The sequence below is a fragment of the Polistes fuscatus genome, unplaced genomic scaffold (genome assembly GCF_010416935.1).
Source record: "Polistes fuscatus isolate 324 unplaced genomic scaffold, CU_Pfus_HIC Scaffold15, whole genome shotgun sequence".
Taxonomy (NCBI): Eukaryota; Metazoa; Arthropoda; class Insecta; order Hymenoptera; family Vespidae; genus Polistes; species Polistes fuscatus.
Window position 1 is genome coordinate 4,553,581 of NW_025113053.1, and position 26,254 is coordinate 4,579,834.

The window sequence follows — 26,254 nt, forward strand, 5'->3', positions numbered from 1 at the left end:
TATATGTAGATACATGCATATCGTGTAGATATGACATACCTACTCTTATTTTTCCATCTCTTATGTTGGAACAGTTATCGAACATCCAACTTGTTTATCTTTTCTTCAGAAGAAGATAGGAAAAGTAAAAGCATGTATGTACATATTATTGGATACTGAACAATGGATCTGGTATATATACGAAAGAATAATTGGTATAAAGATGAGAAAATTTAAATAATACCATTTGTGACTAAGAGAAATCGTTTTAAAATATCTTCATTTTAATTTTTATATAGCACGATGTTTTGGGGTATGTATTATTAATATACATTTAAATTAAGAATACCAATGACGATCAATTAAAGTTTCACTGTAATTGTCCGGTCAAATCATTTAAAATAGTAATCTATATATTTGTACATATATAAAGGTATATACCAGTTTTCCATGCATTATAATTATTAATTATTAACGATTGAAATTTGAAAAGTGATTACAGTAGTATATCAATATATTTATAAATAACTTGGATTGTTTTCTTTTATCATTTTTATGCAATATCAATAATACATATATTCATTATTATGTAAAATACTTCTTGAAATTTTTAAATATTTATCAAAAACGAATTTTAATATTTTATATTTATATATTATACGTACAAATTAAAAAATAAATTTGTATCAAATTCGTAATAATGACGTTTGTACTTCTGGACTAGAATTGGCTATCATTTTTTGGCGCGAATTATATCAAAATTCAAATCTTTTAAATTAAAATAGTTTCAAAAACATGTATTTTTAATATTGACAAGTAATGTTGGATTATAAAAATATGATTACATTTTTATATATATTTACATAGCATGTTAAAAAGTATTTTAAGTTATAATAATTATTATTATTATAAAATTTAAATTTTTTAAGAATATGGATTAAATTATTCATTAAAAATATTAATGATATTATACGTATAAAAGAAATTGTATTATTGCTGTCACAAGGTAAAAACATACAAAGAGATTAGAAAATGTAATAATAATTTTTTAATAAATTCTTATTATATCTATTGTGTAATATCAGCGACAAGCCATTGATATTAACAATATATACATGACAGGAAACTGGACCATTGACGAAAAACAGTCTGCGGATAATGAAGGTTTGCTTTCTTCTGAAATAACAAAATATACCAATGTTACAAAAAGATCTGATGTACCCATTTATTACTTCTACAAAACGCATTGGCGTAATGGTAAAATATATTTTATATATCTGTTTACGAATATATACACAATTTTTACTTTTAAGTTTACAACGGTTTCTTATTTCTTATGTTTTTGTTCATTTTATTCATTACTATTATTTATATTTATATAATATATATGTTTTAATTTTTATTTTTCTATATACTTTAATATCCTACAGATGCAGAAATACAGCAACATTATTGGACAGCATCTTTTTTGTTACCGCTTGGTTCAATTTTTATACTTGCCCTAGTAGTTGTATTAATGGTAAAATTTCTTTCTTTTTTTTTTTTTATTAATATAGTAATTAATATTAAATTATCTTAACAATTGTTAATGAAATTAATGGATTTTTTATTACAGGTACTATTCAAAAGATGTCCACATATTGTTGCTGCAATAGTTGCTGGAATTCTTGGAATTATTCTTGTATTTGTGACGCTAATATCACTTAACCATCCACCAACGTACTCTTGATATATTTTTGTTGCTTTTTATAAAAGAAAATATACTATCGAGTATTTTTGTTGTTGTTGGTAGAAATAAAGACTGATATAATGAGATATTAATAATAAATTTCGGACAATAACGATATTGAATCTGTTCTTTTTAAAATGTTATACAATATTTGAATTTTGATATATGAAATTATGATTGTAAATGTATATAAAAAAAATGAATTACTTACTGTTAACATTTATTAAACATTTTGATACGTATCATATCTTCTGAAACACGATTCAAGATTTTTATGTAATTATCCAGCGTTTCTTGTAACGTTTGATAACTCTGTAATTTTTTAAAAGATGATTTAGTTAAATTACATATTAATAAATTTTTACAATTGAAAATAATGAATGTACCTCAACATAAAGTAAATCTTCCTCGCTTGCATGTTTGAGTTCAAATAATAGAACTTCCAATGTATTAAATGGTAACCAAACTGGCGGAGCAGTAGCCAATAACGAAGTTTCCAGTCCAAAATATTCTTTTCCGCTACCTAAAACTGCGTTAATATAATCTACTGCCAGCTGACTTGCTTCCACTACACGACCTGTATTTATCATCAGTCTAAGTAATTCGGCAGAATTTCTTTTCTGTAATAAAAGTGAATTATTGTTAATATTATTTTATCATGACACATTAAGTATAAAAAAGAAAAAAGATATTAATAAATACCTTATACGACATTAATAACCATTCTGGTAAAAATGCTCCATCTTGAAGTAATTTCCGAGAAATAGATTTATGAAGATCAGTACTTCTATCTTTTTCATGTTTTTCCAAAAGATACTTTAGCAAGCTCCACGTAGTATTTATAATATTTGAGTTAGTTATATCCATATCTGTGAACAATATTATTATTATTATTATTATTAGAAAGAAATATAACTGTGTGTGTGTGTAATGATTGTATTAATTTTTTATATTTAATTTAGTATTTACCAAAGATATCATTTTGTACAAGCCAGTCCCAAGCTTTTGGATCTTCGTGTTGACTTAATCTTATGCATTGAGATGTCAAACTTTCGAATATTGAATTTTTAGGTAGTTTGAACATATCGCACAAGTGTAAAGCTGTTGTATATAATCCAATGCTCGATAAAATAACAACGAGTTCGGATGGACCTAGAAATTTTTTATAATCGTTTTTATAATAAAAATTATACATTCCATTTTTTATATTAGTACAAAATATTTATAATCTTACTTGCGTGTGCAATGATATGCGTTTCCGATTTCATCTTAGATAATTTCAATTTTGCATCAACTATATAATATTCTTTCTTTATATCAGCTAACTCCAAAACTTCCACCTGCTTTTTTATTTTATAATGTAAAATCTCTTCACCTTCTATACTTCTTTTCTTATGCGGACTTGTATCTTCCAGGAAGCTTTGTTCGATTACAGGTCTGACGATCCATCTGTATTTTTCACTCACCAAATGTAAAGCATTAATACATGCTAATAAACATTGTGCTTGTCTCAATATAATCGGAGCAGAATGAGACTCTTGACTTAAACGCATTGATTGTTCGTACATTACAGATGCGGCTGTAAAAATAATTTGATATTAGTAAATTAACGAATGACATATAAATAACACATAAACATATTTTATATTTTAAATGTATAACGTCGTCGATCGGATTACCTAATCGTATCTTTTCAATATATATATTATAAAGTAAAAATTACCTTTCCTCATATTCCCTTTATTTACATGAAAACTATATAAGAAATTATAATAATTATTTGCCATTAAATCAACACTTCTAGCTCTGCCTTCTACTATTCTTTCTAAATCTTCGTACATATCAACGTAAGGGAATGATACTAAATCAATTAATTTTTTTCTTTCAAATAAAGTTATTATCAATTGTCTCAAACAATCAACTTTTCGTTCTGGATCAGGATTAGAATTTAAACAGTGATAAGCTTCAATGTGATGACCCAATTTAAGATGTTGTATAAATAATATAGAATGGAGAGTTGGCAAATTATGATCATCTTTATCGGCTACCGAAATGGCTGTTTCTGTGAGTTCAATTATGCAATCTGCTGCATTATGTTCTTCAAACAATTTAATTACTTTAAGATAGTATTGGGTTAAAGCATTATTTTCTGAAGTTACAAGAGAACTCAATAAAATATCGGCTAAGAAGGGATCCGTTAAAATTCCTCCCGAAGCTCTTAAAAAATGATCGCAAGCTTTCTGCGTCTCTCCCATTTCTAGTAAAGCAATTGCTAATATAAATTTCCTAGATGCGCTGTTCCATTCGCACCAAGTGTTCAGTAGTCTAACGTATTCTTGAACCAATAAAAACTGACAACTAGAAAGTAACCATTCAGGAAAAATAAAATTTCCCGATATTGGCCATCTAAGCAAACAAGTTAAGAAAACATGATCAATTAATTATTAAAAAAAAAAAATTAAACATAATATAAAAACAATATGAACATAAAAAGGATACATAAGTTGTGCTATAAGAGTAATATGTGTTAACATGCCATAATGCCATGGTATTAAAGTAGAAGGATCCATATTTGCATTAACCATTAAAGTATGCGCATGTTGCGCACCAATACTACTTATAAATAACTCTAATAGAGACAAAGATCTAAGTTGTCTCTGTCCAGTATTTGTTTTTGAATCCGCAAGAGATAATATTGATAAACGTTGAGAGCTAGATTCACTAAAATATTTCTTAATTAATAGAAGAATTTGTGTTCAAAAATTGTTTAATTAATATTATACTTACAGCAATGATTGTGTAGGTGAATACGTAGCAGTACATTCGCATATCCACATGACAACGTAATATGCTTGCATAAGTACAACTGTTCTTGGTGCTAAAGATGATTTAATGGAATGCAATGATCTTGAATCGAATAATTCAGGTCGAAGTTGCACAAATTGTTGTAAAATTAATAAGCTTCTACAAATGGAAAATCTCAGAAGGGTAATTTGAGCAATACTTTCTGATATTGCTGAGATACCCAATTGACTTCCAAATAGATGACTGACGTTTAATAAAATTTTCGAAGCATTTGGACCTGTATTTTCCAATTGCAATTTATTTGGTTGTCCTAAGTCATATGTCAATGCTTCTAACAACATAGCCATTGCGCTAGAAATGTCTTTTATGTTTGCCAATTTACGATAAAGTTCTGATTGAAAATCGTAGTTAGACAACTGGTAAAATAATATAAAAAAAGATGTTACAAATAATTAAGAGAAATATATTAAATATGATAAAACATACAGATATACTTACAGGATCTTCTGGTTCCAACATTAATTTTGATAGCATATCATCGATAATTAGATCTGGACTTTTTAAATGGTACAATTCTTTTTCTATTCCAGTTTTAAGCTCTTCAGATAATTGTTCTTCTAACATAACTAAACTTGCCATTAATGAAATTAAATCTTGACATATGTCCTCATCTTGCGATAAAATAGGCGTTGTTTTAAAACGGGAGGTGTATGACTTGTCATTGCAAAGCATCAAATGCTCTAATGCTTCCATTGGTCTTAGCAATGAAAATGAAGATTTTTTAACAGAACTACGCCAAAAACATTTGGTAACAATAATAAACCAACTGGTCTAGTACCATTCGCATGATATTGAATAACACACGAATAAAATTTAGACCAACAACGATTAGCAATTTCTAAATAGTCTTCATCCGTCAATTCGTAATCCATAACTTCTGCTTGTATTTCTGCTTCTACTGCCACACAAACACGTTCTTTTAACACTGCCGGTGTTAATCTTATATCAGCAATGAAATTTGATTTTCTATAAATACTAAGCGCTTTGGTAATATCCGTTAAAGAAAATTGTCCTGGATGGAAAATGTAACTAATGTAAGCTTGTCTAGGATCTGTACCAGGATCGCTTAGTATATAATCTCTATCTGGTGGTTGTTCTAAAATAACTGTTTCCCATTCAGAATTGATATGCTTTCCATTTGTTGGTAAATGGGCATGAGTTACTGCAACACTATCCATGTCTTTTGTTCTCCATACAGCCCATAAATGTGTATTGGTAAATGAAAAGTCTACCAGGTGTTGCTGTAAATATAAAAAAAAATATATATATATATATATATATATATATATATATATATATATGTATTAATTATTTTAATTATGAATTAGTAATATATAAAACAATAATATTGACACAATATTTAATACATACATCTGGTGCAAACAGAGTGCATAGCCTGATAAATTTAAATACACCATTTTCCTGGACGGGCTTAAGAATACTAAATTCACAACTTGCTCCAAACTTCAAAAATGTTCCTAAATACAATTCGTTATTAGAATTCAAACTTTTTCTTAACACGTGGCCTTGAATTCCTTGAGAAGCAATATTATTATCAATTGCAGTATTAGTTACTGCTATACATTGATTTTTGTTACAAGACCACATACGTATATTGCCATCTCGACATAAGGCAAATAAATACGTATCATTTCCATAAGTATGTATAACGAGTGAAATAGCAACATTAGCTTCAGAATTACGACCTCTGAAAGCGGTAGCTATACCGCTTAGAAATCTTGGCACTATGGAATCTTGTTTTAAATCATGTGTATGTACAAGACCTGTAACCGTGTCTAGTCTTACAAGTAATATTGTTCCTGAATTGTAAGCAAGAGCAAATAATGCTTCATCTTGTAATGTTAACCAAGATGCTGCTGCATGTGACACTGGAGCATCTGTGAAAATAAATAAAAATGTATATTTATTAAAGAGAACGATACTTCAGCTTCAATAATAAAAATATTTTTTTACTTGTATTTCCAGCACTAGTGATTTGATGAAATGTATTAGACTCGCGTGCACTTTGTGCACTGGCTTCGCTAAATATTGATTGAACGTTAACATCTGCGTGATGTTCTTGCTCCTACAAAAAAAATTTGTTATCAATTATAAATGATAAATAAAATAAAAAATATAAGCCATTGATTCTTAAACTTATAGAATTGTAAATTTGTACCTGTTTATGAATTTTATCTGGATGCGAGAATGAAAGTTTATATACACTGGAAACCGTTACTACCAATATAATAACAGAATTAATTGTTTCATGGATAGAGATACCGTCCAAGATAGGAGTGCCTGTAAATTTATATCTCACTCTATTTTTAACAAGATTGACATCTAAACTCTGTTCGACTAATTCAAGTATATCGTGGGAAATTCTCCAATAAATAAAACGATTACGTGTGAAATATTTGGAGTCATTTTTATAAGAATAACCGCCAGCTCTTTCTGGTACTTTTATATCTTGTAAAGTGCTTTGACTTCCACCTAAAAAAACAATATAACTTGTATTATTTCATTCAAGAAACATGTCAAATAAAATGATGCCGGGTAGGCATGAAACATTGTGGTTAGGTGAACTCGTTGAAAAATTTTTCAAACAATCGTTTATAATATACAATAATTGTGTACAAATAAAAGTATTAAATATGTGAAGTGGTCGTTTTGATGCTTGTGTCAATTTTTACATTTAATTTTTTATAAATATACATGTCTTTGATATGAGCTATTGTTTAAGGTTATGCACACTTACCCGTACTCAAAATAATTTCCTTCCATTTCGTATGTAAAGTTTGATCTGGAACAACTTCTCGATATCCTAAAGAATATTCTACCATATTTTAATTTGAAATACACAATAAAAATCTTTATCTTTTAATACACATCACAACATTCGCAGACAAATTTTAGCGGGTATCGAACGCGGATATTTTCCGGTAACATATATGACTGATACATGAACTAGCTTTTAAACCTTAAAATGAAACAAGATTGGTTATTTTTTTGACCAATCATATTTAAATGATCAAGTAATTACATACATGTAAATGCGCTGTTCTTAAACGTATAATTTATATTAAATATGAATTTTAATAAAAAATTTTTAAATATACAGAAATTAAATACAAATTTATAATATTTGAAATGTCTCATATTTTTGGGTACATGTGTGTATATTTGCTTGTATTATATATAAATAAAAGTTTTCTAAGAATAACACAAGGGGGTGTTTCTATCAATTGAATTTCAATTTTAATCAAGTTAAAATATTGCACATGATTTGTGCTTGACAGTATCCGCATGCAGATACGATTGATTTCAATTAACAATGTTACCGGCATATTCAATTCATTTAAGATATAATTTAAGAATATTAAGAATTTAATTCATTTTTATTGTGACATTGTGTTTAAAAGTATAATACGTGGTGTTTCAAAATGAATAAAAAAGCTGTCACTGCATTTTATTTGACATTAAATATTTTCTTTTCCATTGTTATTGTATTACTAAATAAGTGGCTATATATCCATACTAAATTTCCTAATATTACATTGTCTATGATACACTTTATTATTACCTTTATTGGCTTACTCATTTGTCAGAGAATGTATGTCTTTTGCGTCAAGGATATCGATATTAGAGAGATGTTATTTATTGCCGTTACATTTTGTGGATTTGTTGTATTAACAAATTTAAGTCTCGCTCATAATACAGTTGGAACGTATCAAGTGGCTAAAATGCTAACAACTCCTTGCATTATTTTTATGCAAATATTGTTTTATAAAAAGCACTTCAGCATTCTTGTTAAATTGACATTAATTCCAATCATTATTGGCGTCATAATGAATTTTTATTACGACATACAATTTAATGTCATTGGAACAGTTTATGCGACGTTGGGAGTATTTGTGACATCTTTATATCAAGTTGTACGATATATTTTTATTAAAATTTGTAGTCTTAGATAGATAGCGAGCAAGAAAGATTTGATTAAAGCTAATAGAATCAATATCTTTACTGGATGGAACTTTAATCACAGTTGGAAGAATATACCTATTAAAAGTACTTAACAATAACATATTTGTTCTTTTTTTTTTTTAATTATTTATTTGTTTATTTGAAACAAATCATTATTCCAGCTGTGTTTTTAAATAACTATTAAATGCGCTAGACCAAAAGAATGTTGGTTTGATTTTAGTCATTCGTTTCAAGTAAATGTAATTGCATCTATAATACTTGATATTTAAAACATGCTAGTTTATCTAGATATAAACCTCTTTTAATTTCTGTTTTAGTTAATTAACAGAAAACAAAAAGAGTTTCAAATGGATCCTATGCAGTTGTTATATTATCAGGCTCCCTTATCCGCAATTATGCTGCTTATTGTTGTACCATTGTTGGAACCGGTTGGGCAGACCCTCAGTTACAATTGGACATTTTGGGACATAGTATATATAGGCTTACTAATATTAAAGATAAATACTTACTATAATAATGCATATTTCATTGGCTATTTTTTCATTTCAGTTCATGGTTGTATCCTCTGGCATAGTTGCATTTTTTGTAAATTTAACATCCTATTGGATAATAGGACAAACCTCACCTCTAACGTATCCTTTGTATTAGTTTAATCGTAAACAACAAATTCTTAGTATAATATTATATACGCCTTCATTTTAAACTTAGATATAATATGGTGGGACATTCCAAATTCTGTCTTTTACTTTTGGGTGGAGCTATCGTATTTCATGAAACTTTAGCGATGAATCAAGTAATCGGAATAACTTTGACATTGACCGGAATTATTTTGTATGCTCATGTCAAGGTGCTGCTTATTGTTTAACTTATAATGCGATTTATATATTATATATTTTTAAAAAGTAACTATATATATATACATTAATATCATTTTTAGATGAAAGATATACAAAATGTTACCTCGGAACTTGCAATAGAAGAGAGAAAGCCTCTGTATAAAGTGTAATTTTCTATAAATAAAAAACGTTACAAAGTTTACAAGGATGTTACATCATTTCAAAAATAATTAACCCTTTCCAAAATAAATTATCTAATCGTAACATCTGAATTAAATTATTGAAAGAAAAAAATCTGATAAATTTGAAATTTAAAAAAAAGAAAAATGTTATATCAGGAAGCAAAAGGGTCAAAGTCGCACCAAGGGCAAAGGATTTGGGGCCTCACCAAACTTAATGTATATAATGCGGCGATCGGAAAACAGGCGAAAGGCAATAGGCAATTTTTCCCAGGTGCATCGGACCCCGAGAGCAATTGAATCTTTCCAAGTATATATACTAGAATACTTGATTTTGTGTACTAGCGAGTAAGATATCATTCTTTAAGCCATCTATGAGTAAAGAAGTGAAATAAAAGCGTCATCTATATTACAAACGAGATATAATATATAAAATAAAAAAAATATATAATAATAATAATATAATTGCATTTTAAACTCTGTGACATCAGACTAATATTTTTATTTATAATATTTTTGCATTATTTGCATTGCCATAGCAACTATTATTTTCTAATAAGATATAAAAACCCTGATAAAAAGTTAGGCTAATGATCAAACGTGCATATAGCTCTGCTGCATCACTATAGGTGATATTAAGCGCAGTTAGTACAGACTGGTACAAACACGGGTGATTTTGTTTAATATTTATTATTCTGATATATTAAAGTTATTGCATTATGAAGATCGAAGAAGTTAAAAGTACTGCAAAAACACAGAGAATTTCTGCCCATACGCATATTAAAGGTTTAGGTCTTGACGAAAATGGTAAAGCAATTCAATCTGCTGCTGGTCTTGTTGGCCAAGAATTGGCTCGTGAGGTTAACATTTTTTACAAATATTCATATTTTATATAATTATTTTTATAAGTAATACTATTTTAAATTATATTATAAAATAACTATGATCTTTTTATAATTAATATTGTTTTTTATCTTTATATTTTAATATAATATTTTTCTTTTTTCTTCATTGCTATAAACATGCTTTTACAATCTAAATAAATTTATATATATTTTTTCTTTATACAGGCAGCTGGAATTGTAGTTGATATGATTAAATCCAAAAAAATGGCTGGTCGTGCAGTTTTGTTAGCGGGTCCTCCTGGTACCGGCAAAACTGCAATTGCTTTGGCTATTGCTCAAGAGCTTGGTAATAAAGTACCATTTTGCCCAATGGTAGGATCTGAAGTTTATAGTTCGGAGATTAAAAAGACGGAAGTACTCATGGAAAATTTTCGAAGAGCTATTGGTTTGAGAATCAAAGAGACTAAAGAAGTATACGAAGGGGAAGTTACAGAATTAACACCTATAGAAACCGAAAATCCTATGGGTGGTTATGGGAAAACAGTATCTCATGTTGTTATCGGTTTGAAAACAGCTAAGGGAACTAAACAATTAAAACTTGATCCCTCCATATATGAATCTCTACTAAAGGAGAAAGTAGAAACTGGAGATGTAATTTACATCGAAGTGAATAGTGGCGCTGTAAAGAGACAAGGGAGAAGCGATAATTTTGCAACTGAATTTGATTTGGAAGCCGAAGAATATGTTCCATTGCCGAAAGGAGATGTGCATAAAAAGAAAGAGGTCATTCAAGATGTAACTTTACACGATTTAGATGTGGCAAATGCTAAGCCACAGGGAGGACAAGATATAATGTCGATGATGGGACAGCTTATGAAACCAAAGAAAACAGAGATTACAGGTAAAATTATTTTGTTTGCCGATACCTTAAGGTAAAACAATTGTTTTTATGCATAACATCATTTTTACTAATGCACGTTTGTTCAATTTTTAGATAAACTGCGAAAAGAAATAAATAAAGTAGTGAACAGATTTATTGATCAAGGAATTGCTGAATTAGTACCGGGAGTATTATTTATAGATGAAGTGCATATGTTAGATATTGAAACATTTACTTATCTTCACCGTGCCTTAGAAAGTGCTATAGCACCTATTGTTATATTTGCAACAAATCGTGGTCGTTGTGAGATTAGAGGAACCGAAGATATAATATCTCCGCATGGAATACCTCTAGATTTATTGGATCGATTGCTTATTATACGCACGTTACCTTATTCAAGAGAAGAAATTGAACAAATAGTCAAATTACGAGCAACTACCGAAGGATTACAAATAGAAGACGACGCGTTAACTACTCTTAGCGAGTTGGGGACAAGAACAACCCTACGATACGTGGTGCAGCTTTTAACTCCAGCAGCATTGACGGCTAAAATTAATGAGCGTACAAATATTAAAAGGGAAGATGTAGAGGAAGTAGGCACACTATTTTTGGATGCAAAATCATCTGCTAAGATCCTAACACAAAATAAAGATAAATTTATGAAGTAAATCTTACATTTATATTTTTTATTTATTACGTTCACATTATATCCCTAATCTTAATTCTATTTTCTTAAATTTAAGTATTATCGCACTATAATAAAATTATTTTAATTTTATAATATTTCTCTGAGTCGTAAAGTAGGAATATATGACAATTGTATCTGTAATCATAGATAAAATTAAAGAATAAATTTGTATTTATTTTTCTAAATATTATTCATTTAATTAAACGAGTTCACGCACTGACGTAAGTTAGCAAATTATAAATATGTTTTTATTTTGATGTTTTCCTATAATGTAATAAACATGCATTGGATTTTAACGCACGTTAAAATTTAAAAGAAGTTTTAATATTAAAAAAAATCTTGTTTATACGTTTCATCTAAAACATAAATACACAATATTATAAAAATAATATTATTGTAAATGATTTATAACTCGGAGTTACAAACAGTTCATGTTGTAATCAATGATTGTGACATCATTTGATACCAGTTTACATAGTATAAATTCTCTTTACTGTAGTGATTCTTCTTAGTGCTTTCATACCATTTGGTATTGTTAATAACACTGATACTTAAGAATAGTAATAGCAAAACAACCAGGAACAAAGTACAGTAATATTAGTTTTCTTCTTAATTATTAAAATGTATTGTACTTTGAGAGTAATGCAATGTTCAAAACAACTGTGTAAACATAATAAAATACCATTGTACATACATAAATATAACAATAGTACAACAACAAATATTAAGAAATTACTTCCTCAAAAAGATGAGTTTCAAAATAGACATATCGGACCAAGAGAATACGAACTGACAAAAATGTTGCAAACCATTGGTTTCACGGTAAGATTACCTTGATTTCTCTGTATATTATAATCTTTAAAAAACTAGTTTAAACATATATTATATTTTAGAATCTAGAAGAATTAACAAAAACTGCCATACCAAATTATATTCTTCATAATGGAGATTTGAATATCGAACAGCCAATTAGTGAGTAATTTTTTGTTGTTCTATCACTCGTATTGCTCTGCATGTACATTATCTGCAAAAAAATTTTATAAAACGTGACAATTCACGAGACTACTGTGATAACTACTATGATGCGATAATATTTATGCATTTATATTAACGTAATTTAAGAAACACTATTTTTTTTGATAGCATCATTTATAAAAGTATATTTTTATTGTAATTATATTATTTGCATGCAAATTGTACATATTGTTTTATAAATGGAATATTTTTATAATATATATTATATATTATACATAAAGCATATATAATTATTCGAATGGAATTTATCGGTTTTTTTTTTTTATATCTCTCATATGGTGCTTATCTAAAGTCATAGGTCAATCTCGTGATTTAAGTTAACGTTCACGTGATTCTTTCAACATAATATTATATTTAAAACGTGATCCATTTTAATGTTCTTATTACACATATTTTTATTGTTGATATTCATTAATTCTTTATATTCTTAATCAGATATTGTAATACTAATATAAAATATATATTATACTGTATATTTGTTACAGCTGAATATGAATTAATTAAAAGAATTACCAAAATTTCGGAAAAAAATAAAGTATATCGTTCTTATATCGGTATGGGTTATCACAATTGTTGCGTACCTCATACTATAATGAGAAATATTTTTGAGAACCCTGGATGGTAAATAAATTTTCATTTAAACAATACAATAATGATATATGTTTATGATAAAACAAAAAAATTGTTATATTCAATTATAGGACCACACAATACACACCTTATCAGCCAGAAATAGCTCAGGGCAGACTGGAAGGCTTATTAAATTATCAAACTATGATATGCGATTTAACCGGAATGGAAATGGCAAATGCATCTCTTTTGGATGAAGGTACTGCTGCCGCGGAAGCTTTGGGTCTTGCCTACAGGCAAAATAAGAGAAATAAATTATTCGTATCTGATAAAGTACATCCTCAAACGATTGGCGTTATTGCCACTCGTGCTACTTCCCTTGGTCTCGATCTAGAAATTGGAAACATTTTTAATGTTGATACCAGCAAGAAGGATATATCTGGTATCCTTCTGCAATATCCCGATACCACTGGATCCATTTACGATTTCACTGAACTTACAAAAAGAGCACAAGCTGATGGAGTACGTGTATCAAATGAATTTTTTGAAACCTAAACAAATCTTTAAAAAATATTATATATAATAATATATACATATTTATTATGCAACACTATTAAATATTATTATATATTTTCAGACCCTTGTTTGCGCTGCCAGTGATTTATTGGCATTAGCTCTGATTAATCCACCGAATGAATTTTCTGTAGATGTATGCGTTGGAACGAGTCAAAGATTTGGCGTGCCGCTTGGATACGGAGGCCCTCATGCAGGATTCTTTGCTTGTAAAAAAAAATATGTACGTTTAATGCCTGGTAGAATGATCGGAGTTACGAGAGATTGTAATGGAAAAGATGCATACCGTTTGACTCTTCAAACGCGTGAGCAACACATCAAACGAGATAGAGCGACTAGTAATATTTGTACTGCTCAAGCATTATTAGCAAATATGTCTGCAATGTATGCAGTGTATCATGGTCCTGAAGGAATCAAAAATATTGCTTCGAGAGTACATCATTTAACTTTAGCTCTTGCTAAAGGTTTACAATCTGCCGGGCATAAAATAAATAATGAGTATTTTTTTGATACCATACAAGTATTACCGAATATTCCACTAAATATTTTAAAAGACAATGCTGTTAAAACTGAAATTAATTTAAGGTAAATATTTTTCTCATTTAATGTTTTGATATGTAATAGATAATTTTTTAAAGTATTATAGACAAATGTATTTTTGTAGATATTTTTCAGATAATTCGGTCGGTATATCTCTTGATGAGACAACTACGATACAAGATGTAAATGATCTACTCAACATTTTTTCTGCAAACATGACAGTAGAAGAAATAATTAAATTTAATTCTTTAGATGATCGATCCTTGGAGCATTCACCTTTTAAACGTACTTCTTTATATTTACAACATCCTGTTTTTAAAAGCCATCATTCTGAAACCAGAATAGTGAGATATATGAAATATTTGGAAAATAAGGATGTATCCCTTGTGCACAGTATGATTCCTTTAGTAAGTATATTATTTTTAAATGAAATAATATTGTGTATATATAGTGACTATATTTAATTATATGTATGCAATTATTACGTATAATTATTTTAAATTGTCTAACAGGGTTCATGTACAATGAAACTGAATTCAACGACTGAAATGATGCCATGTAGCTTACGAGGATTCACAGATATACATCCTTTTGCACCGATAGAGCAAGCACAAGGATATCAACAATTATTTACAGAATTAGAAAAAGATCTTTGTGCTATTACAGGATATGATAATATTAGTTTTCAACCAAATAGCGGGGCACAAGGCGAATACGCAGGTTTAAGAGCTATACAATGTTATCACGAATCGAAAGGGCATAAACATAGAAGAGTTTGTTTAATTCCTGTGTCTGCTCATGGAACAAATCCAGCTTCAGCACAAATGGCTGGCATGCAAGTTAAACCTATATTTGTATGCAGGGATGGTTCTGTTGATATTGTGCATTTGAAAGAAATGATTAAACGATATCAAGAAAGTTTATCGTGTTTAATGATAACGTATCCATCAACGAATGGAGTATTTGAAGATACTATTGGAGATATATGTACACTAGTTCACAACGCTGGTGGTCAAATATATTTAGATGGCGCAAATATGAATGCTCAAGTCGGTTTATGTCGGCCTGGAGATTATGGCAGCGATGTATCGCATCTAAATTTACATAAAACATTTTGTATACCTCACGGTGGTGGTGGTCCTGGTATGGGACCCATTGGTGTGTAAGTAATTGATTATTTGTTTTATTATTTTGACTTATCTTTGTTAAAATTAATCTATTATAATTATATATAATAATTATATAATATATATAATTCTTGTAATTATATATATATAATTACAGAAAAAAACATCTTGCATCCTTTCTTCCAAATCATCCAGTGATCAATTCAACGATTAACGATCTACAAAATTTAAGAGAATCTGGTGCTGTATCAGCAGCTCCTTTCGGTTCGTCTGCTATATTACCAATCTCATGGGCTTATATCAAAATGATGGGACCAAAAGGTTTACGTAAAGCAACGCAAATAGCTATTCTTAATGCAAATTATATGAGTAAGAGATTAGAAAAGCATTATAAAACACTTTATAAAGGTAAAACAGGATTAGTTGCACATGAATTTATCTTGGATGTAAGAGACTTTAAAAAGACTGCAAATATTGAAGCAGTAGACATAGCTAAAAGATTAATGGATTATGGCTTTCATGCTCCTACCATGAGTTGGCCTGTAGCAGGAACATTAATGATAGAACCAACCGAATCGGAAGACAAAGCTGAATTAGATAAATTCTGTGATGCTCTCATTTGTAAGTTTATATATGTTACCATCAATGTATTACTACAGGGATTCTATACATTGCTTGGTCAATCTATAATATGTGTTTTGGTGTGATGTGTTTAGAACACAAAGTAAAGTGATCTTAAGCTCTTGTAAATGAAACAAACCATAAAAATTTTAAACTATGTACACATGATCTTTAATAAGTTTTGGTTAATTTATAAAATGTGCTATAAAAAGTGGAGTGTGTTATGTGAGTAATGTATACAATGCCTTCAGTAATACATTGGTCATAATATATATATATATATAATTATTATTAATATAATGTTAAGAATATTACAATCATTTAAATATGTATATTTTTGCAGCTATTAAAAGTGAAATTAATAATATTGAAACTGGCAAATACGACATAGAAAAAAATCCTCTAAAAAATGCACCTCATACAGAATTACAAGTTATAGCGAAAGACTGGAATTTGCCATATTCTCGAGAAACAGCTGCTTTTCCTGCTGTAAGTATTACTACTTTTAAGTAAATTTATAATTTTAAAGATTGTAACTAATAAAAAGTTAACATATTTTGACTTTTGTATTTTAGAAATTCGTAAAGAAGAGCAATAAAATTTGGCCAAGCATTGGTCGAATAGATGATACGTACGGAGACAAACATTTGTTTTGCATTTGTCCACCTGTTACATCATATTAATTAGGCTTCCAATATTTTTCTTTGTACAGTTATTTATAATAGATTTATATATATAATCTAATATATATAATCTATATATATATATATAAGTATTTATTTATAGTTTTATACACATATAGTATCATTTATATATACTTCCTTCCCTCGATAATTCTCAAAACTGATAATTGACATAAAATAATATATTTTTGTAAAGATATAAATCTAATGAATTATTTATACGTATAACAAATTATTGTACAAATCTATAATTATGATTGTGTCTTGTACCATTGTTTTCATTGTACATGATAAAAAATGTTTTTATATATAAGAGATTACATCTTTAGTTTGTACATTCTAATATATATGCGTCTTTCTCTATACATACACACATTAAATATATATATATATATATATATTTATGTGTATGTATATATGTATTAATTATTATTTTTATTAAAAACTAAAGAAACATATAACAAATTTATATTTATATTTAGTTATTTTCTATGTTTACACGCGGTTTTTCCACTTAGCATCTATATTACAAACCAGGCATAAGATATGCGATATTGTCAAGCATTTGCGATAATGTTTCAGGTTGGGCTCCATTAATTTCTGATACCTGTTGTGTAAGACAAATCAAAGGACCCAGTGCACAGAGTAACGAATCTAATAATACAGACAAACTACCCGAAACTGCTATTTGACCATCATGTTCTTTTAAGCGTTCACCGATAATAGTTAAACTTTCGCCAAGTAGTTTAAGATGCGCTGCGACATCAATCGGTTGTGTTCCAATCACTTTATACATTCCTGTACCTATTATTGGCTCGTTAACCAAATCTTTCCCACCTTTATTCGTTGGAGGTGACATAGGCACATTTCCTATAACAGAAGGTACTCCTAACTGGAGAGTTTTTTTCGAAGAAATTGGTTTACTTTCTTTTCCATTACCTGTAATAGAAAACCAAATAAATAGATTAATAAATTATATATATATTATTATATGTGTATTATATTAATAAATGCTATTTTATTATATACATGAAAAAAATATTCATAGCTTGATATATCTATAAAATAATTCAACTCTATGCTACAAATAAGATCCGATTCAACAATTCTTTAACTAATGCACGTGCAAATAAAGCGGATTAAGATGAGTCGTCTAGCATATAAATTTAACAACTTCATTAACACCAATGTTCATTAACAATGATTCATTTGGAAATATCAATCGACCCACCAATTTTATTAATGAACTTTTTTCGCGAAGCAGGCGGTGGCATTTTCCAAACTGACTCATCTTTATTGGTAGAAGACATAGAATGAGGCTTTGCTGCTAAACGTTTGGCGCGTCTACGCCAATTATATTTCTCCAGGTTTGGGACCGTCGCCCAAAGTTCACCTAATCGTTTAGAAATTGCAGCGAAATCTATAAAAAGCAATAATCAATAAAATAATAATACTCTAATAAAAAAGGTGCTTTGTGTGTTATGCTTATAACGAAGAAGAAAACTAAGAAAAAAAGCGTATGCGTACCCATGTAAGGACATTGTTCCAGTAATTCCTGCCTAATTTCTTTAGCCCACAACATATAAGCGGTAAATCTTGTTTTCTGTAAAAATGACGAATTTAAACGTGACTTATCTAACGACCTCCATTTTTATTTTTACGTACCCCTTTGTCCTTACGTTGGGCTTTCATCCTACCTATTATTTTGCCATCCTTAATAATTAATTTTTTTTTACATTTTTCAAGCATATACAAACTATTCGCTTGAGAAGGTGTTTCCTGACCTGGTGGCTCTAATTTCCTAAATCCAGTTTCTCTATCATCGATCATCAGAGGATCTACATCGTCATCGCTTCCAGAATCTATGCTGTAGCGATCTTCTTCATTCAACCCATTGGGATCATCAGAATCCGATGCAGACGACTGACCCTCATTATCGGATATCGTGTCCTGTTTAACTCTTTGCTGTCCTGAATGGGATCCCGAATTCTTTCTTTGTCGTGCAGTATGAGTTTGCTGAACTTGGCTTGGAGATATATGATGTGAAGATTCATAACGTTCCAACAATTGTGTCGCTTGTAATTGCGCTTTTTGTCGTTTATATTTATTATCCGAGAAGTCATCAGGTGATTCAAAATCGACAAGCTTTGAAGATTTCTTTCTTACTCGGCCACTTCGGGATATCCCTGTGACCTCTAGATCTGAAATATAAAGCAGACTGCACCTTGCCAAGAAAAGAAAAGAGTCCAAAATAATTTTATAGCATCTATCAAACTATTTCTATATGACGAATGAATTACGTTCACAACTATCACTACGTTGCAAATGATAAAAATACTAAATACTAAGGGTGTGAAGGTACTTCGTTGTATTATACATTATACATTTTTGTTTTATGTTAATAAGAAATATGAATCATTCTAATACTAAAATTAGATGTAAAAAATTACATCAAATGCAATAATCTATTTTGAGTTATAATCAATGAATGTTAAAGCTATGCTACAGAAAGTTTCATGTATATGTATATATATATATATATATATATATATATATATATATATATATATATATATATACTGTAATATTGATGTTATTTGTATTCTATAAATGCATCTTTAATTTAATTCTAATTCATTATTATTTATCATATTTGAAGTAAAATATGATAAATACGTAACCACGAAATGACCATACACCGCTTTAGTTTGTTTACATTCCGTTGCATACATAAGCGCTACTAACCAAAATACGAGTTTCGGTAAATATTGCAAGAAAAAAGTAGCTTAATTAATACACCATGCACGTATACTAAATACTGCAAGCAATATCTGCGAACAAGCATTTGATCTCTTGATGATTTTTAATATAATATATTAATATCTCTCACCGTCATTCTTCTGACGTTTCGGTGACACGAACACATCCATTGCACCTGCCTTTCGATCGGAAATCTTCGAATGCTTCTTGCGCCACGACGACTCCTTCGATTTCGCGGGCTTTCGAATATTCCTTTGCATCGCGTTAATTATAATCAAACTTAATATTATATTAAAGATTAAATTTTTAAACTATTTTTACGATTAATCCTGTTATATACGAGCAAGATTATTTACTAATGCTTGTTTTTAAAAACAAGTGCGAAGAAAACTACGCGCATGTCATATCGCGTTCCGGTTTGGCGCGTTATTTGAATCTCATTCTATCGTACACATTTGTCTTTGTTAGATTAATATTAAAAAATTGTTAAATCTATATTTACAAATTATAAACGATGACTATTCAAAATAGAATAAAATAGTTTCTTCCTTTTTTTTTTTTTTTATTAAAAATGCACCATATGTACAGTAATTTTCTGTTTTCCCTAATATTTTTTATTTTATATAAATATATAACAATTAAAATTCATCTTCTTGTTGCCAACCATCGTCATCAGACAAAAATCTTCTTTTATGCGTTGTATTCATATAAGGTCTCAATGCCCACTCTGTATCAGCAGCGGATGCAGTATCTAATGTTCCTAATTTGATCTGATATAATTTTAATTGGAACCTTGGTCCAACTTCTTTTAATTCGACATCTTTTCCATTGACTTTTTTGTAAGTATGATGACGGAAGCATATATAGTCATCGTGATTAGCAAAAGTAATGATTCTTTTGCTATCTTCTTTTGGAACCGGGAATAAATATTTGAGAATGCTTACAACCCTATTACCTAACTTAGTTTTAAAGTTATGGAAAATCAAGTGCGGATACTCTTCCGACATAGTTCCTAGGTTTGGTATATCGTGTCGCATTATGACATCTGATATGGTAAAGGATGCAGTTGGTCCATAAGGTAAATGACATATTACAAGAGTATCGGGAATGCCTCTGTGTTCGTGGACGATAACAAAATCTGTTACATCGTTTGAACAGCATGCATGTATTAATTGTTTCATTTCGTAGTTACCACGATTCATTCTTTGAGAGTTGGGCAAAATCAAACGTAATTCTTTTACAAACATTTTAAGCCTTGAACTAGGATCTCGTGAAGTAGTGATTACAATTTTTGGATTTTCAACTCCTGCCCAACGATACTCATCATCCTCGTTGGAAAGTCCAGTTCCTCCTCCATCCGTACCCATAGTTGCTGCTAATTGTGGTCCCAAATCTTCCCATTCTAACTTTTGTTGCAACGATAATGCACTTTTTCTCAAATTCGGATGTATTGGAATATTTTCATCCAAGCTACGTTTTATCTTATCTTTTTTTTCTTGAATGTTTTTTAATTTATCTTGAAGAGATTTTCTATAAAGATACTCTCTTCGAAGTCGTGCTTGTCTGCGTAACATTTTTATTTTTTTTAACTATTTTTTATATTATAAAAAAGAAAATACTTATATTAAACAGTACACGTGTATTTTTACTGAGCGTGCTTCGATAAATGTTTTTTTACAATCGATAGACCGCCATGTTTGGTTTGCAACGCCTTCTACCGTCACATGCATGAAGTACTTGACGAACAATGGAACTTTGTCGGTAATACAGAAATTTTACTTAACGATGATAAGTTACCGACTGAATTTTCTTTTTATCGACTGAAATGTCGATAAGTAAAAATTCTGTCGGTAAATGCAGAAAACGTTAATTTAATTACCAACAAAAAGAAAAACAGATCTCTGTAATTATCATTTTTACGATAATAGTACATACAATATATAAATTATAATTATTTTTCAATGAATGAATTACTTGGAAAGAATTGTGAGAGATATAATATGAATAAATTAATAATAAATTCATTAAATAAATATATATAATATTATTCTTTTCAACGTTATTTAAATTATCTCATTGATTAACAAACTTAAGCCTATAAGAAAAATATTTATATAAATAATAAATTGATCGCTTTGATTTTACATCCAAAGTTGTATTGCATAATTTTAATTTTCTTATTGATATATACAGTAGTAGACATATACTCACGGGCACTTGAGAAATTTATGTTTTTATTACTAAATTGGAAAATTAGATGCAATTATACGATAGACACTTGTATATACAGTAAGTGTAAACGTTACTGCATACAGTAGTCAAAAATCTTTTACTTATCTTCTAATATTAACGAACAACAAAATTGTTCAATTTCAAGTATAATATTTTAACCGGATACATAAACAATTTTTTTATTAATTTATTAAAAAAATTGCACTTATTTTAAACAACACACAATAACAACTTTTGGTTCACCCTGATATATGACTTGCATTGTCACCGTACGTAAAATAATTATTATATATTTATCGAATTAAAATATAAAAATAAAAAAATAAAAAAAAATAAAAGAGAGAGAGGGAGAGAGAAATAAAATTAACACGGATGTAATGGATTAAAGAATTCAACAAAGGTCGTTCGGTGGTATAGTTTGTCTGGATAAGAGTGCATAGATATGAGCTATTGTTCTCATCACTTGACTCAATTAGACGGTCAATCGGAGTTACGTAACACGCAAAATATTTGCCTACCTAATGTTCACGTTATTGCTAGATAGCAAGAGACTAACGATTAAACACCCTACCTTGAACAACGATTTAGCCAATGAATGAGCGATGTTGTCGACAATACACCATCATCACCATCACCACCACTATTACCACAACCCACAACCATTACACCAATCACGTTAAACCATCATTGATGGGAACAAGGTATTACTTTGATGTACATATTTTCGTCTCGTTTGATTTTTTTATTCGTATATAAACCAGCATAATATATTACACATACGATAAGAAAAAAAATACTTTTCTATCTTCATGTTTGTGTTATCATTTCCATATGTGAGCGTACGAATTTTTATACGCGTGTATGTACATATTTGTGTGTCTACCTTGAATAAAAAAAAAGGAAAAAAGGAAAAAGAGAGAGAGAGAGAGAGAAAATGGCAAGAAAATGAAGATTGATACATCAATGTTCATGTTTCATAAAGACATAATCGCTGTTAGCAACGTCAATTAGATTTGCCTGTTAACAGTGGAGATCCAATGAAAAACTTCTTTCATAAATGTTATAAACTCGTTTCCTGGGTTTTTGAAGGATAAACGTTAATAAACCAACCCTTTCTAATATATATATATATAATTTTTCCACCAATGATTTATGTAACGAGTTTTTAGAAAGAGTAGAGAAAAAAACGTATTAGGAAATACTCCATCTAGAATTTTATTTAACTTTTACGTGTAGAGAAACTGCTTTGAGAAAGAAAAAACAGAGATATCGTGTTTTTATATTTTTTTCACAAACCATTTGCAAGTCTAATTGTTTGTCGTGAATTAGATTGGTAACGCATTACATTGATTTGTATATATGCAAATTTATGTGTGTTCCTACTTTGTTCTTAATTAAATATCGAGACCAATATAAGTTTGTCATTTATTGGATCACGTAATAATAAAATATTCAACTTGTTTATTTGATATAAAAATGCGATATTTAAAAAAAAATTTTTATTTACTATTTATTTGTAATATATCTAATAAAAAGTATTATTTCTCGTGTAAACTGATCATATTTCATTTTGATAATTGATAATAATTGTTATTATTCAATTACTGTGAAATATCAATTAGTTTAAAATTCAATGATATACGAAAGATGATAAAATGATGTTATTAAAGGTAGATATTTTCATCTTATGAGTGTTGTTGACGTTGTAAATATTTTAATTACCATATTCATTACTTTACATGGTTTTTTATTTTTATACTTTTCTTTTTTCTTTTTTCTTTTTTATTTCTTTTTCTTTTTCTCGTCCACATATGTAAACGTGCACATATATTTACACAATCTTTTTCATGGTATTGATATTATTTACATGCACGTAAATGATTAAACAAGGATGAATGATTGATATCTGGTTATTGAAAAAGCATCATTTTATAAAGGAAAAAAAAAAGTAAAATCTTCCACAGCTACTACGTGTATACGTAAGGAAAATCTATAATTTCATCTGACAATTAATCGAAATCGTTCGATTGATTCTTCATGGAGATTTAAATTTATGATTCTAATCACACAGAAACATGCTATTCATCGTTCTATTCTATTCGAATTTTAATTAATGATTACTAATCATTTTTCCTCACTCACAAATTATTTTTTTTTTACTCTCATTTATCGTAGTATTTTTTTTTATCAAGCGTTCAACGTCGGTGCAATAATAAATGCGTATGTACCATTTATATGGGAAGGAAAAAAATAAAAAAAAAAATAAAGAAGAAGAAGAAGGAAAGAAAAGAAAACAAAACAAACTGTTTTTCAGTTAAGAAATAATCTTCACAATTTAAAACTAGACTCCACGAAGTTTTATATTTCTTAACGAGCATATGTTATTTCATACTACCAACGTAATTGAATACTATCATTAATAATTTCCCAAGAATGTGTAATAATATAGAACAATGTAGAACAGTGGATTACAACAATGTTGAACAATAATTACAGCAATATTGTTCATGGATATTACATATATACGAGATTAATTTTTTAATTATACGATAAATGATCGTGAGATTAGAAAAATATTCTCGCAGGGAAATCATAATAAAAGTTTAAAACAAAAATTATAAAGAATAGAAACAATAATGGAGAAAAAAGAAGTAAAAAAATAAAAAGTATGTTTTAAAAAGGAAAATAATAAAAGAAAATAAATAAACAAGATTATTATAATCATCGTCAAGTATATTTTCGCTAATTAGTTTAAATAGAGTTACGTTAAAATTATGAAAGGAATGTGTGATTATAGATTAAAATGTAACGTGAAACTTGACGTGTGTTAAATGTACACGTACATTGTATCATAAAACCTGTAACACATTGAATTTCTTCATTCGTATTATTTGACACGTTAATTATAGTACGTATCATAGTTGAAATACAAATTATGAGCAAAGTTTAATCAAAGTTGTTCTATTACAAGGATAGATTGTACGTGAGATATGTAAATTTCTAAAACAATAAATGAAAAAACAAAATAAAAATAATAATTAACGAATGATTAATAAATCCATAACAATGCGATTCGCGTAAATATAAATGTATCCTAGATTGTGCTTTCTTTTTTTTTATCAGTACCATACTTTTTATAGATACATGCATACATACATTTATAAATCGGAATTCGTCTGGACGGTTTGTTAATTTCTTCATTCCTTAGGAGTAATTTTCAATGACATTTGTTAGATTCATTTTCTACGGTTTTTTTTATTCATATACATATATATTAATATACATATATATTTTTAGACGCTAATACAAATACTGAACATATCGCTTAGGCTATATTTGCACGTGTAAATTGCAACTCGTATCTGGTTTTGATTTCCTATTAGTTTTCTTTATAATTAGAAGTGTATTTTTTCCTCATAAGGGTTTTCTCAATGACGGTGGTCGCGTTACGGTTTTAAGAATATGTCAATCCATTCGTTTAAATAAATACACGTATACATATATATATATGTGTATACACAAGTGCGAAGGAAGAAGTTTAATGGAAAGGAAATCCCGAAAACGTTTCTCATGCGATTGGAATTCCCCCGGTCTAAAAAAACTCGAGCATGAATCCATTCCACGATCATATTTTTATATAACTTTTTATTCCTTTCAATATATTTTTTTTCATATTTCCGTTTTCTTTTTTGTTCTTCAATAACACAAATAACATTTTTTATTTGATAATTTTTTTTTTTTTTAAATTTAAAAAGATTTTTCAATAATATTGCATTCGAACAAATCATGCTAAGGATTTATTATTTCTAATTTATTCATTAATTTATTTCTATTTATTTATTCTATAAAATAATATAATAATTTGAGAGAGAGATATATATATATATATATTATTTTAATTATTAATTATTTTTTTATTATTATATATTATTATTATTATTATTATTATTTCATTATTTATTATATATTTTATATTTCATTAATATTTCATTAATATTCTATATATATATATATTATAATTTAGAGCTGTCGGATATAAATGCATAGATATGTATGAATCATTTAATAAATTCCTTTATATCCTCTCACCTTCTACATTTATTTTTTTGTCCTTTATTCATATAAAGT

The 26,254-nt window shown here is 28.4% G+C and overlaps 7 protein-coding genes and 1 long non-coding RNA gene across 13 annotated transcripts; 5 read left to right on the forward strand and 3 right to left on the reverse strand.

Annotated features, from left to right (window-relative positions):
• The first annotated feature begins 8 nt into the window (after positions 1 to 8).
• Positions 9 to 2,082, forward strand: LOC122514575. The gene is made up of 4 exons (XM_043631493.1): positions 9 to 292; positions 1,102 to 1,236; positions 1,410 to 1,498; positions 1,595 to 2,082. The coding sequence occupies exons 1-4, from the start codon at positions 283 to 285 to the stop codon at positions 1,706 to 1,708; spliced, it is 348 nt and encodes a 115-aa protein (XP_043487428.1). The 5' UTR covers positions 9 to 282; the 3' UTR covers positions 1,709 to 2,082.
• Positions 948 to 7,525, reverse strand: LOC122514546 (nuclear pore complex protein Nup160 homolog). The gene is given in 15 exon segments (XM_043631445.1): positions 948 to 1,155; positions 1,920 to 2,020; positions 2,095 to 2,328; positions 2,411 to 2,577; positions 2,678 to 2,860; positions 2,943 to 3,287; positions 3,432 to 4,114; positions 4,208 to 4,429; positions 4,496 to 4,929; positions 5,012 to 5,301; positions 5,304 to 5,814; positions 5,945 to 6,471; positions 6,548 to 6,659; positions 6,753 to 7,066; positions 7,332 to 7,525. Coding segments are annotated over 14 exon segments (4,206 nt in total). The 5' UTR covers positions 7,417 to 7,525; the 3' UTR covers positions 948 to 1,155; positions 1,920 to 1,921.
• A 271-nt stretch (positions 7,526 to 7,796) lies between these two features.
• On the forward strand, positions 7,797 to 9,602 carry LOC122514582 (solute carrier family 35 member E3-like). Its single transcript, XM_043631494.1, has 5 exons — positions 7,797 to 8,508; positions 8,875 to 9,027; positions 9,107 to 9,189; positions 9,266 to 9,404; positions 9,495 to 9,602. Exons 1-5 carry the CDS (start codon positions 8,017 to 8,019, stop codon positions 9,561 to 9,563), a joined length of 936 nt encoding a protein of 311 aa, XP_043487429.1. The 5' UTR covers positions 7,797 to 8,016; the 3' UTR covers positions 9,564 to 9,602.
• Positions 9,603 to 10,047: 445 nt separating this feature from the next.
• Positions 10,048 to 11,966, forward strand: LOC122514584 (ruvB-like helicase 1). Its single transcript, XM_043631497.1, has 3 exons — positions 10,048 to 10,432; positions 10,643 to 11,318; positions 11,412 to 11,966. Exons 1-3 carry the CDS (start codon positions 10,292 to 10,294, stop codon positions 11,963 to 11,965), a joined length of 1,371 nt encoding a protein of 456 aa, XP_043487432.1. The 5' UTR covers positions 10,048 to 10,291; the 3' UTR covers position 11,966.
• A 282-nt stretch (positions 11,967 to 12,248) lies between these two features.
• On the forward strand, positions 12,249 to 17,357 carry LOC122514583 (glycine dehydrogenase (decarboxylating), mitochondrial). Its single transcript, XM_043631495.1, has 10 exons — positions 12,249 to 12,807; positions 12,879 to 12,957; positions 13,506 to 13,641; positions 13,722 to 14,112; positions 14,228 to 14,748; positions 14,828 to 15,110; positions 15,216 to 15,865; positions 15,988 to 16,451; positions 16,795 to 16,940; positions 17,027 to 17,357. Exons 1-10 carry the CDS (start codon positions 12,607 to 12,609, stop codon positions 17,132 to 17,134), a joined length of 2,979 nt encoding a protein of 992 aa, XP_043487430.1. The 5' UTR covers positions 12,249 to 12,606; the 3' UTR covers positions 17,135 to 17,357.
• Positions 17,358 to 17,366: 9 nt separating this feature from the next.
• On the reverse strand, positions 17,367 to 20,383 carry LOC122514585 (HMG box-containing protein 4). Of its 6 annotated transcripts, XM_043631504.1 has the most exons (6): positions 20,025 to 20,383; positions 18,919 to 19,335; positions 18,800 to 18,831; positions 18,662 to 18,737; positions 18,366 to 18,554; positions 17,367 to 18,073 (listed from the first exon to the last, which is right to left on the reverse strand). In XM_043631504.1, exons 1-6 carry the CDS (start codon positions 20,152 to 20,154, stop codon positions 17,661 to 17,663), a joined length of 1,257 nt encoding a protein of 418 aa, XP_043487439.1. In that variant the 5' UTR covers positions 20,155 to 20,383; the 3' UTR covers positions 17,367 to 17,660. The 6 variants fall into 6 exon arrangements, with proteins under 6 accessions (XP_043487439.1, XP_043487438.1, XP_043487434.1 ...); XM_043631503.1 differs by having other exon boundaries at positions 17,367 to 18,004; positions 18,800 to 19,335; positions 20,025 to 20,376; XM_043631499.1 differs by having other exon boundaries at positions 18,800 to 19,329; positions 20,025 to 20,373.
• Positions 20,384 to 20,439: 56 nt separating this feature from the next.
• On the reverse strand, positions 20,440 to 21,611 carry LOC122514586 (U3 small nucleolar ribonucleoprotein protein IMP4). Its single transcript, XM_043631505.1, has one exon. It carries the CDS (start codon positions 21,466 to 21,468, stop codon positions 20,533 to 20,535), a length of 936 nt encoding a protein of 311 aa, XP_043487440.1. The 5' UTR covers positions 21,469 to 21,611; the 3' UTR covers positions 20,440 to 20,532.
• Positions 21,612 to 22,443: 832 nt separating this feature from the next.
• LOC122514748 lies at positions 22,444 to 24,399 on the forward strand. Its single transcript, XR_006303109.1, has 2 exons — positions 22,444 to 22,827; positions 24,319 to 24,399. It is a non-coding gene; the product is annotated as an uncharacterized LOC122514748 (long non-coding RNA).
• The last annotated feature ends 1,855 nt before the right edge of the window (positions 24,400 to 26,254 follow it).